Raw genomic sequence first — 12,954 nt, 5'->3', positions numbered from 1 at the left:
TTACCAGAGACTCATGCGCCGGCATTTGCTAAAGAGGACGTGTTGGAAGGGTGGCTTGGAGAAGGACTGAGAAGAAGAAGGGTGCGCTTGTTACAGAGGACATTGGGGAGAGAGGGCGTTTGGCACAAGTGTGCACATATTACATACGCAGGACACCAGCTTCCCCCCGCTATATAATTGTCCAGTCACATTCAACTACACGCGGAGCTGCCTGCCAGGTTTCGCCCGCTGGACCGGAGCCTGGACTTGAGCCGACCGGAGCCTGGACCCCATCGCCGGACCTTCCGCCCTACCATCTACAATCCCCGTGTGAATGTCTGAGACGGGCCCGTTGTCCTGGGTATTAAGGATAAGACTGTTTTAAGACTGCCCTTTGTGCTGCTTCTTCCTCTTCCTATCTTGTATATTCCTTTCGTTTCCTCTTCTCCTTGTACAAATTGTAAATAAATTACTTGTTCTTCCTGGTTTTCCTTTTATCCGATCGCATCCGTCTTTTCTCTAATTGGGTAAACGTGGCACGATTAGGAACCGCTCAGAATCGGGTTTAGTCCTTTGTTAATAGCTCGGATCGCAGATTGCTATCCGCTCGGCATTTTCCATCATATCCGTGGTTCGAGCGGGAGTTATTCCCTCGTTTCCGGCCGGCGTTAGTAATTAGGTAGTAGTGAACCCCTAGGCCTAACAAACCCTACCTAACGCCACGCTGGGAAGGACGGTATAACGTCCAGGACTCGGCGTCGGCCAGATAAAAGGGCAAGGGGATTAACCCCCCCTTGATGAGGGGCGAGCCGACGCCCGGAGATCTGCAACAATATATATATATATATATATATATATACATATATATATATATATATATATATATATATATATATATATATATATATATACATACATATATATATATATACATACATATATATATATATATATATATATACATACATATATATATATACATACATATATATATATACATACATATATATACATACATATATATATATATATATATATATATATATATATATATATATATATATATATATATATATATATATATATATATATATATATATATATCATTATTACTTGTGTAAAGGTGGAGAGTAATTTACAATCTATTATCTATATACAGTATTTGGGAAGCAAGACAAACCAATGGAAGGTCTGAGCAAATACATATCGGTCTTCTTTCAAGTGATTTGGCTGCTGATAAATGTATGGAAAAGGAAGGGGGCAGGAGGAAAAAAGTAAAGAGAGAAGACATACAAGAGTAAAGAGGCAGGAAAATAATGAAATCTGCAAATGATATATTTGGGACTGTTAGAACATGAGATTTGGAGAAACAGTGAGGAGTGATACTTCAACACTGGTTCAACGATCCTCATGTTTTGCGCAAGGTGCATGGTTCGCTCATAAATCTCTGCTGCTTTTTCTGCTGACGTTTTGCTAAAACATTAATGCTGGTCATAAATATTCAACAAAATCCTTTGGTGCAGAGCTAGTGAGCTGAAACTAACCCGGGTTCACAGCATGACAATATGAAAATTAAGCTTGCAGAAATTGAACAAATGCAATTTAGGGATGAGTGAGTGGAAGAGCAGGAGGGGTGTGGGAGGGAAATGAGAAAGATAATAAAAAACAGAAGAAATAGACAATGAAGGAAATTGGAAGGGGAAATATATATAAAAAAAGAAAACAAAGGTGAAGACAGATTAAATAGAAGAAAGATACCTGTGGAAATGATGAAAAGACCCAGAGAGGGAAAGAGAGAGGGAAAGAGAGAGGGAATGAGAGAGAGTAAGAGAGAGGGAAAGAGAGAGGGAATGAGAGAGGGAAAGAGAGAGGGGAATAGAGAGAGGGGAATAGAGAGAGGGGAATAGAGAGAGGGAAAAGAGAGAGGGAAAAGAGAGAGGGAAAAGAGAGAGGGAAAAGTGAGAGGGAAAAGAGAGAGGGAAAAGAGAGAGGGAAAAGAGAGAGGGAAAAGAGAGACGGGGAGAGGGGGAGAGGGGGAGAGGGCGAGAGAGAGAGAATGGCAATAGAGGTCATGGACCATGCCTTTGTGCTAATGATACTACAGAGGTGGGCACAATATTATCTATAACACCCAGCTATTGGCCAGGCACTCTCCCATCCTTACTCCCAACAGAGAGCATGAACACCACTGACTCAGCAACAGATAGCCAAGGGTGAGAACAGATCGGAATAGGTGTCCGCTCGGCGCTTCAGGGGAAACAAAAACACACACACACACACACACACACACACACACACACACCCTCGCTCACTCGTTCGTTTTGTGTTTCCCCAATGCGTCTAGCCCAGGTTAAGTAAGTGATAAGATATTAACAGAGATACTGTTACCGTCTATTTAAGAGTGCCGTCCAGCCATTTGTTTTTCTTACTCACTTTATTTATCAAACTTGTTTGCTTTTAAATGAGTTTCTGTGTACTTTGAGCCACAGTTCCATCCTCCTGTATAAGTACATTTTCCCCCTTAAGGGGGCATTATACCATTGAAGGCAAAAAAACAACATTTTTTTTACAAATATACAAATGCATCAATTAAAATGTTTGTTTCCTAGTATTGTATATATGTACCAAGTTTGAACGTAAATGGACTTGTCATAGAGAAGATATAAGCTCCCCATTACACTGAACACAGTAAAAACAACACTGAATCACAGTAATGCACATTTTGATAAAATGTCTTGATTGAAAATATGCAAAACTATATATGTACATGTTGCTTGATATATGAACATTACATTGGTATACATTACATAGCATTATATTATGCATGGTTACCATGGTAACCAGATGCATACAAATGATGAATTACCACTTTACAGCTTATATCTTATATCTTATACCAACCACACTCACTGAAACGGCTTTGCGGTGAAATTAATAAAAACTGCATCATGGTGGATTATTCGTGTGTGCAGTTTCGCTTCCACTCGGTCCACCAAGCGCCGATCTAGTTTGTATTGCATATTGAAATTCATTTCGGAAATGTATAAATACGTGCATGTTGATGAACATATCCTGTGTTACAAAGATGCTCTCGAGGATTAACATGTGATTCTTGCTCGCCACTGCACAACTTCCTTCATCTTCTCTTTAAGGTACTATGATGGACAAAAGTCAAAACAAAAGTTGAGCATCTGACTTCCATCCATTTCAAAAACATTGAGTCCCCAACAATTCTGGCCCACATCCTCTCCTAGCTTCCGCTTGGAGTCTTAGAAAAAGTGAGCTTTTTACCTAAAACGGCTGGCCATCTTTGACATTTTTAGTTGCTGATCCAGGTAACATCAGCTTTGCCACCCGCCCTGTCCACATCCCTTTCTTTATTCTTTTCCATGTCCTTCTTAGATGGCCACTTGCTATCATCATGAAAAGTTGTCAAAATCACATTCCCAAAAAGTATGTCTGGAGAGATCCTCAGATCCTCTTTAGTAGAGTTTGGCCAATCTTCTGAATAAAAGTAAAACTAGAGCTTCCAGGGAAGCAGAACTCAACTGAACTGACTGGACAACTTTAAAGTAGGTCAGTTGTTAGATAAATGAAATATTCCACAATCCTAATGCATAAATATTTGTGGACGTTAAAGTCTTAACGTCGTTTCGGAGCTGAAAACAATATGGCGGCCTATGGCGGCCATTTTGTGACGGATCGGGTTGGAATGCAATAGCAACCTACATTGTGTGCTAAGGGTTAAACATCTAAGTTTGATCAAAATCTGTTAATATTTGTGGATGCTAGAGTGTTAACGTCGTTTTCATGACCAAAAACAAAATGGTCGCCTAAGTCCGCCATTTTTCAACGGATCGGGCTGAAATGTAATACCAACCTGGTCCTTGGGGTAAGGATGCTGCATGTCAAGTTTGATCAGAATCGGTTGATATTTGTGGACGCTGGAGTGTTAACGTCGAAAAGTTAACGGACAACAGACGACGACGACGATGACAGATGCCGGACGCCGGGGGGTTCAGTATGTGATGAACTAAACTGGACGGTAGTCCAGTTGAGTTAATAATGGAGTCCGCCCTCACCTTATACCTCCAATCTCACCTTATACCTTCTTCTACAGTGCTCTGATCTCATATCATCAGTATGATTTCTTTTCTTGCCACTTCACTCGAAATATTCTTCCTGATTTCTCAGCAAATGGATGGATACATTGTACCTCAAACACGAGGTCAGGGAAATCTCACTAGATATCTTCCAAGCATGTGATACTATCTGGCACTCTATCTGGCATATTCCCATCACCAAGGTGTTTTCCAACGACTTTCAGAATCCTCTAACTGGCTGGTACATGCTCCATTCTTGCAAGCAGCACATTACCTTGGATGACATTAGCTTTCCTGCTTAACTCCTGGAGATTGGCACCCGGAAAGGTAGTATTCAGGAACTAACCCTCTTCTTGGCCTACAATAATGGCCTCTGTGCTTCTCTCTACAAAAATCCAATGCACCATTTCACAGATGCCTCCATGTAATGCCAGACAGTTTCTCATCCCTTTGCCAGGAAGGTTAATGTTGCATCATCCCTGTCTGTGCTGGCCTGGAAAAAAGAAAGAAACTGGTCAACCACCAGGAACATGATGTCGAATGTTGGAAAGGCACAGATATTCAATCTGCCCTTTTCCCTTTCCCCAGCACTACCAGGTCACACTCGTTCGTTCATCGAGTCACCCCTTCCTTGTTACGTTCCAAAGTCGAATCTCATCTTCACTCCATTGTTCCCTCTATTTCTCTCGACTGTGGAATCACTTTTCTGAGTTTACGTTATTGTGATCTTCCATTCAGTCTTTCAAGATGGAAGCCCACCACAAACATGTTGTCTACCATACCTAGTAACTAACTATTCTAATCTCACTAGCCCTGTGCTTATACCTGCCTGCAGCCTTTTTACTCACGTTGATTATGTTTAAATGTGTTCCTTTTCAGCCTGCTACCCTCCGCTCTTGGCAGTTTGCCAACATCCAGCACTTTGATTACCCTACGAGTATATACTATTACTAACAACTCATACAGATTTTCAAGGAACCTTGACCTCTATATTGAAAATACTTCAAAATTTGTGATATATAAATATCATGACACCTAATTAATCACATGGAAATAAAAATTCACCCAAATTTTATTGAAATTGCACGAAGGGCAAAGAGAAAAAATTGGATGGCTCCTTTTGTTAATCCGCTTGGTGTGTGAGAAGCAATTTCTGGTCACTAAGATTTTAAATTTTTTTTGCAAGGTGCCTGCAGGTATTAAAGATCAGCAGATTGAAGCTTTGTGAAATGTAGCATTTTATTCCCTTTTGTGAAAGAAATGGCAGCACAGTAAACACTTTTAACAACCTCAAACGGGTTATATCGCTGTTTTTGGAGTGGAAGGTAAGTCTGTCTTAAAAATACTTCTTGGAAATGGTAACACCAAAGCTTAGAAGTGACTTTCACGAAGTGCTTTATGAGAAGTCATTCCTGTGTGAAGTTCAACGGTGTTCTTCAAGAGACTGCCCGTTACATAAATAGTTATGGTGTGGGTACACAAGGCCCACCCAACATACAGGACACGCATGGAAAGAAGATGCACAGATGGACATGCGCCAAAGTGTTGAATGCAAAATATGGGTACATGGAGACCATGTCGGACTTGTATCCAGTAATTACGACTTGTTTGGTTAATCAGATGTGCAACGGTTCAGCTTACTTCCAGACAAATATGCAATGGCAGCTTCATTGTATTTTAGACCCTACTTATTTATTCTATCTATCTTATAATGTAAAATATTGCAGCTGATGATTCTCTACGTCTGTGTACTGCAAATGTTACTCCGAGCAGGTAGGCCCAAATGGAATAATTAGTTTAACTAGAAGGCTGCAATCAGAGATTGCTGATGATTCCTGTTATATCCAACTTGTAATATTCGCCAATTAGTCGCACTTGAAATTCTGCCTCATAATGAAAATAAATGTTTGTTTTTTTTCAAAAAAGGTGACACCATGGACACCAAGACGAAACACTTGATGCCGCCTTCTGGGAACCATAATGATAAAAAATGGGGGAAAAAAATAAAATTAAAATAAAATAATGGGAAAAATCAAAAGAAGGAAAAATTGAATAATGGGGAAATAAAATCAGAAATAATTAAATAATGGAAAATTAAATACGTAATTACAAAATGAACAAGAAAGAGCAATCAGAGATTTCAGACCCTTACCAGGATGTGTTTTAGTGTTTTTTAAGGCTTTTGTGTTAAAACAAATATGGCGGCCGAATCACGTGACCAATGACGTCATCATTATTATTTTTTTCTCCATCAATTTATCCCTAGATGATGCTCAGGAAATTTCATCTTGATCGGATGAAGTTTTGTACTTTTGTACGAATTTTGATGTCATAATGGAGGCACCTATGACATCACAATTAACATATGTTATTCCACATGGAGAGTTATTTACAATGAGCGATGTCCAAAAAATTTCTATGCAGCTTTTTTGGAGATATAGAGGTGCAAAGTTTTTCGGTTTTTCCAAGATGGCGCCCATACCACGTGACATATGACGTCATAATTATCATTTAAAAATTCTACAGGTGGAGTTGCACCTATGCTGAAAATTTCCTGTCAATCAGACCAACGATTGCAAAGAAAATCATATTTATTCTTTGCGAACAAACAAACGGACTCAAATGCAATACCCTTTCCCCAGGCGAGGGGAAAAATAGTTAAATAATTGACAATTGAATAATAAATAAATAATTAAAAATTAAAACGAAATTATTGAAAATGGGGGAAATTAAATAATTTAAATTTTTAAGTCAATGAAAATTAAATAATGAAAAAAACAGAAATCAGTTAATTAAAAATTAAATAATGGAAAAAAATCTTCGAAAAGCGGGACACCAAGAGTAAGAACTTACTGCATTCCCCCCCCCCCCCCCGGGAACCATAATCACCAATTTTGAATAGTTGAAGCAGTGAAATGCTCCGTACTTTTGGATGTTGCTATAGCACTAATAGCTGATATTCTGATGGTTTTCTGTGCGTTGTTTCACTTTTGACAAATGAATAGTATTCTGCTTAGTGTGAATTTTTTCTACCTGCAGGGGACTTCGTGAAGGTGGTGGAGGGGAAAGGTAGTTGTTATCTTGAGGAGAGGCAGTGCATATTATATTGAACAATTAATTGCATAATTTAAGCTGGATCGTTTGTCAAGGGCTGAAGAATATAATAATATACGACAGTTCCCAGCCAAAATAAACAGGCAATATATGCAAAAAAAAAAAAATACCATAGAATACAAATAACTTTTAATCATCATGTAATATATCGAATTATTCACGAGACCTGTAAAAACGAGATGACAATAGTACAAAACTTAATATCCTTTTCAGAACAATGATGAAAAATCTTCACAATCAGCAAGACACCAAACACAAGTCTACTTAGCAATTCAGGTGATCATATCATGTTAAGAAAAACACCAATGTTAAGCTCACAAAATAAAAAAAGAAAAGTGTAACATTTTGCACCAATGGCACAAACCATAGTAAACTCCAACAATCGGATAAGGCGTGCACAGTTATTTCTCAAAGAATCGAATGATGCATCAGGGGCAATGCATTGTGGGATTTAATATCAGGTTATGCCTGCGTATGCGATGCCAAGAGTCTGAGAGCAGTCATATGCAAAGAAGAAATCCCACTTGCAGTATCATTGTGAGCATTTGGAATCGCCCAGGAAAACTCATCCGAGAAAAAAAAAAATGTAATAGATCACCAAACTCTGCCTGCATCAATCGCCCAATGTTCGTGCAGCTGTCATGGATGATAGAGCAATAGTCAGTGATGCAATATCCACAAGCATCGCATCACCGTGACCAAGGAAGATCAAGCTGAATCTACAATTCTGTTTGACAAATTCCAAAAGGCAATGAAATGCCCGAGAAAATCAAAACCATCAGTCCCATATTGTTCAGGATCTGCTAACAACACTGATCATTTTGCCAACCCCAAAGGAATCCCATTTAGCGCGTGTAGGGCATCAATCAACAATGCATAATAGGTTTTATAGTCCATTTCCTTTTATCGAACAAACTCGTAAAATTAGTTTATTGGTATCAATAAAAGCTGAAATGCAACAGTATGTCAAGGGACGTGTGAAAAAGTGTAGTTGTAGCAACATGCGGTGCTAATCTCTCATACCGAGAAAGCCTTATTCACTGTCAAAACTACTCTGCAAGTTTTTAGGGACAGGTGGTGTTGAAAATGATGGGACGGATAGAAAAAATGGTGAAACAGACCAAATGGACATAACTTTGAAGACAGAGCAATGAAGAGAATAAAACGAACCAAAGATGACAGGGAATTTGCAATGAATGATCAGCAAGTTGTAGTTGCTATAGGGGGCGGGGGGGGGGGGAGAGGGGTTCAGGAGAAGCGAGAGTAAAGTGCTGGAGGTTGCAGAGAAGGCATCTCTACCTGCTGGGGTTCCGCCAGGAGAGTAAGGGACATCGGCTGCCAACATACCCTTGGAAGATCCGGCCAGATCAGTCAAAGGGCCTGTGTTAGGGGTGGTGTTCGGGTTTTTCTTTTCGGCATTCCGCCGGGTCCAGTTAAAATTTCCGCTTGGGTCATGCCTGAATCCGCACAGTGACTCGTCCTCAAAACTGCATGACGCATCACCTGTGGAAGAGCGAATCACAAAGCATAGTGTGGCAAAGCTGGCCTTGGGGGAGAGGGGGACACTTTGAGGAGGTATGTCTCAGTGTGAGTAGGCTGTGATCATAATGTTATTGAGAAATTGCAAGACGTCACATTCGACTAGGCCTACTGTCCTGATGAAATGCATATATAATTTTGAGTTCAGCATGTACACTCTTGAGGATTACCTTATTTACATTAAGAACATCATAATGAAATCCCATTGTACAAAATAGTATGACAGTTGGCACATAGGGAAATCATTCCTCAAACCTATAGAAGAACCACCTTTTGAGGCCATTTCCCCCCGCAGAGCAGGGGTTGGCCTTTTTCGGGCACCTTGGTCCCCTTTTTTGAAGCAATGTGTTATGGCCGGATGCTCTTCCTGCCGCCAACCCTGTCGGTCGCCTCTTGCGACACACAGGGAATTACCAGTGAGCTGGTACTCAATTTGCCGACCTCGGAAGGACGACAGGCTGAGTCAACCCCCCATGCGTTAATTCTGCGATCGACCGGGATTCAAACCCAGGATCCCAAGCCGGCACCCTAACTGCTAAGCCAACAGCAGGCTTAGTCCTCAAACCCATCTTGTCGTTAAATAACCTTCATTTATTGAAGACGTACATAAAATGTAAAATGGTATTAGCTAAGTTTGTGCTTTTTGTCAGATGTGCACAACATTTAAGCCTTGGTTTCTTCAAGATTGTTAATAAGCTGTCATAATTGCCTATTTCATCTCATATATCTTGTTGGGGATCCTTTTTTGTTGGTTATTTGATCATGTGTAGTAGATACACGACAATACGGGCCAAGATGTATGCACACTCTCCTCTGAGCCAACTAACCTGGATTGGAATCTCGGCCCAGCTATAAACTCTCACCCCGGTGTTTTGCAGACAGGGCGAGGCACCGACACGTGCCGTCCCTCGGATGGATGATAAACTGGACGTCTCTTCCGCTGGCATTAGTTGGTGGACGTCAAAGACTCGCCCACGGTGTCCTTTGCAAAGAGTAGGTGAACTACCATGAACAAATTAAAATTTTCCTGCTCTAGCCAACTTAATTGAACGTTAGGCTGGGGCACAAGGTGGGAATAATGAGAGCTGTTAAAAAAATTTAAAAAAAGGAAATAACCAGCATGCTCCTCGATCTCCATATCCGATTCATTTTCGCAAGCACTTATTGTTCTGCCAATTCTAGTTATTGATCTCTGTTAATGTTTTGCCATCCCTTGTAATAATTACCGTAATCCCAATTTTAAACGATAATTTCAATCAATCATCTTATTTTGCCATATTTATACAGTGCCCGCCATATGTATTGGACGAGTGAAGTCAAATTTGTTCATATCGCTTTATACTCAAAACAATTGGATTTGAGATCGAAATATGAATATGAGGCAAGAGTACAGAAGGTCAGCTTTTATTTCTTGGTATTTCTATGGATATATGTTTTACCATTTCAGACCAATAGCACTTTTTATGTTCAGTACCCCTTTTTTTAGGATCTCAAATCAAAATTCCTTGAGTAAATAACGATAATAACAAATTTGACTTCACCATTCCAATACGTATGGAGGGCACTGTATTTGAGACCTTTCCTTTCCCACAATGCAGGTATGCTCGGAGTCAACCCAGGAGGTACTCTTTAAGCTGAACATAGACATTAAAAGAAAAAGCGTTTGCTTTATTGGCCACGTGACCTCAAAGCGTTTCAACTTGTCCTCACTGGAACTTTCATGATTAATGAATAGCGCAAAATTTTTATTCACTGGGAGCTGCGGTGCAAGACATAAATAAAATAATAGTAAAGCAAAACTTTGAAGTATAGCGCATAATAGAAAGAAGCAGCATCAAATTAAAAAACTACTTTAGCAATGAAAATGTTGTGCCTCTAAGCACGAGGTTTTCAAAACATGATGCTGGCAAAATGTCATCCTTAAAATCAAAGATTCGCAAGTGTATTGGTTGGGCTGGTCTGTGATTCTTTCTGTCTGTTTGTTTGTTTGTTTGTATGTCAATCACCTACAGGTCACATCTTTACTCCGATCTTCACGAAACTTCACCATCTGGTAGAGGTAATGACAAGCTGGAAGTGCATTGTTTTGAGTTCAATAGGTCTCGTTGTGGTGGTCTTGGTCGACCCCTGTGAGTATGTTTAATAATTACGTACTGTTTGAACGTGTGTTGAGCCGTGAGTACGTCATTAATTACTTATTATTGGACCTTGACTAGGTATATTAATTAAGGAGTAAAGGAACATACCTTTATATGTGTAGACCTTCAACTAGCCCATTACACATTTTAGGCCTCCAAGACCTTTTAGACCCCTTTAGAACATTTTTAACCTTTGGACCTTTGAAGATCATTTATACCTTTTAAACCTTTAGACCCCTTATATCCTGAAGACCCTTAAGACATAGAAGACCCATAAGACCCTTAAGACACCTTTCGTCCCAAAGACTCTCGAGACCTCAAAGACACTAAAGACCCTTTAGACCCCAAGAGACCCTTACATAACTCGAATACCCTTAAGACAATTAAGACCCTATATACCCTTTAAGACCTGTAAGATCCTTTAAGACCCCAAATAACTTTTAAACCCCAAGTCTCCTAAAGGCTCTTAAGACCCCAAAGACCCTTAAGACCTCGAAGTCCCTTTAGGACTCTAAGACTCTGTGGACTCCATTAGAAACTTAATAGTCCCTCAAGACCCTATAGACCCCGTTAGACCTTCTGTCTGAGAGCCTTCTGCAATAACACTTGAGTCATAACAATAACACCAGTCATAATCAAAAGGCCCCCATTGGTAAATCACATCAGTGCCAAGGTAAGAATTTGCCAAATAGAACTGATTCATTAATGATTTCTCTTTCTTTTTTCAGTTTCTGCTCATCTTGTTTAGTGGCATAGAGAAACGTCCCATGTGGGGGAAAAAAAAAAAAGATCAAGAAAGAGACAAGTCCCACGTGTCAAAGAGACAAGGCACACGTGCCAAAGAGGCAAGTCCTACGAGGCAAAGGGGTAAATCCCATGTGGCAAAGAGAAAAGTTCCACGTGGCAAAGAAAAAAGTCTCACATGGCAAAGACAAAATGGTGTTCATGACAACAATTTCACCACATTTTAATCAAATGGGATTTTTTTTGGTGATTTTATTATTACCCGACCTCAGAAAATTTTCAAGAAATTAGATTGAAGCTTACACATCCTGTACGTACGGTATGCATGAGTATAAAATCTGGTTAAAACTAGTCAAAGGTCAATGACATTCAAAACATGTAAAACACCTACTTGGTGGCAATTCAAAAATGTATCAACTAAATTAGTTATGTAAAACATTCCATCATGTAAAACACATGATAGGTCAAATTTTCCAAATTACCAAATTGCTGTTTCCCCAGCAACTATTGCATATTTGGATTTTGCAAGTATAATGCTGTGCATGACATCCTGGTGTTGGCTTAGCGGTTAGGGTGCCGGCTTGGGATCCTGGGATCCTGAGTTCGAATCCCGGTCGATTGCAGAATCCAACACCTGGTGGGTTGACTCAGCCTGTCATTCCTTCCGAGGTCGGCAAATTGAGTACCAGCTTACTGGTAATTCCCTGTGTGTCAATAGGTGACCAACAGGGTTGGCGGCAGGAAGGGCATCCAGCTGCACAACATTGCTTCAAAAAGGGGACCAGGGGACCACGGTGCCGGAAAAAGGCTTCAAAAAGGGGACCACGGTGCCGGAAAAAGGCCAACCCCCGCTCTGCGGGGAAAAATGGCCTCTAAAGCTGGTCATGCTATGCATGACATCTTTTTTGTTTGTTTGTCTGTGAACTGGATATCTCAAAAAGTTGTGGTAGGATTCAGCCGAAACTTGGTGGAGCGGTTGGGTGTGTGACAGGGACGATTTTAATCAATTCAAGATAAGATAATTTAAAGAAAATCTTCAGTGATTCTTCACCATTGAGAGATAGGGCCAAAATGATATACAGCACAGCACGATATTTCAAAAAGTTGTGCATGGATTATGATAAAACTTGGTGGATGAGTTGGTTAGGTGACAAGAACAAGCAAATGAGATTTTGGTTCAGGTCCGAATCCAGATCCGGCCTATTAGTGTGATACAAAACGTAATCTGTTCAGCGTGGCGGAGGTATGTGCTCTACCGAATGCCAGTGTCGTTTCCTATATTTTATTAAACCTTAAAATATAGGTACTTAAATTTGTCACACCGACAAAAAAATATA

The 12,954-nt window shown here is 40.0% G+C and overlaps 1 protein-coding gene across 3 annotated transcripts in view; it reads right to left on the bottom strand.

The window, feature by feature from the left end:
• Positions 1-12,954, bottom strand: part of MDGA2 (MAM domain containing glycosylphosphatidylinositol anchor 2) — a 504,155-nt gene that overhangs the window by 101,082 nt on the left and 390,119 nt on the right. The window contains exon 14 of one of the 3 annotated variants that reach the window (XM_068130811.2): positions 8,496-8,699. The exons of 1 other annotated variant lie outside the window; for it this stretch is intronic. In XM_068130811.2, coding sequence (XP_067986912.1) covers positions 8,496-8,699 — 204 coding nt within the window. The remainder of the gene's footprint in view (positions 1-8,495; positions 8,700-12,954) is intronic. One more of the 3 variants, XM_068130813.2, reaches the window with a different exon arrangement.

This window comes from Myxine glutinosa, chromosome 11 (assembly GCF_964187855.1).
Source record: "Myxine glutinosa chromosome 11, kmMyxGlut1.1, whole genome shotgun sequence".
Lineage (NCBI taxonomy): Eukaryota > Metazoa > Chordata > Myxini > Myxiniformes > Myxinidae > Myxine > Myxine glutinosa.
Note: the sequence above shows the minus strand (reverse complement) of the source record. Positions and strands in the feature narration are given on the sequence as shown.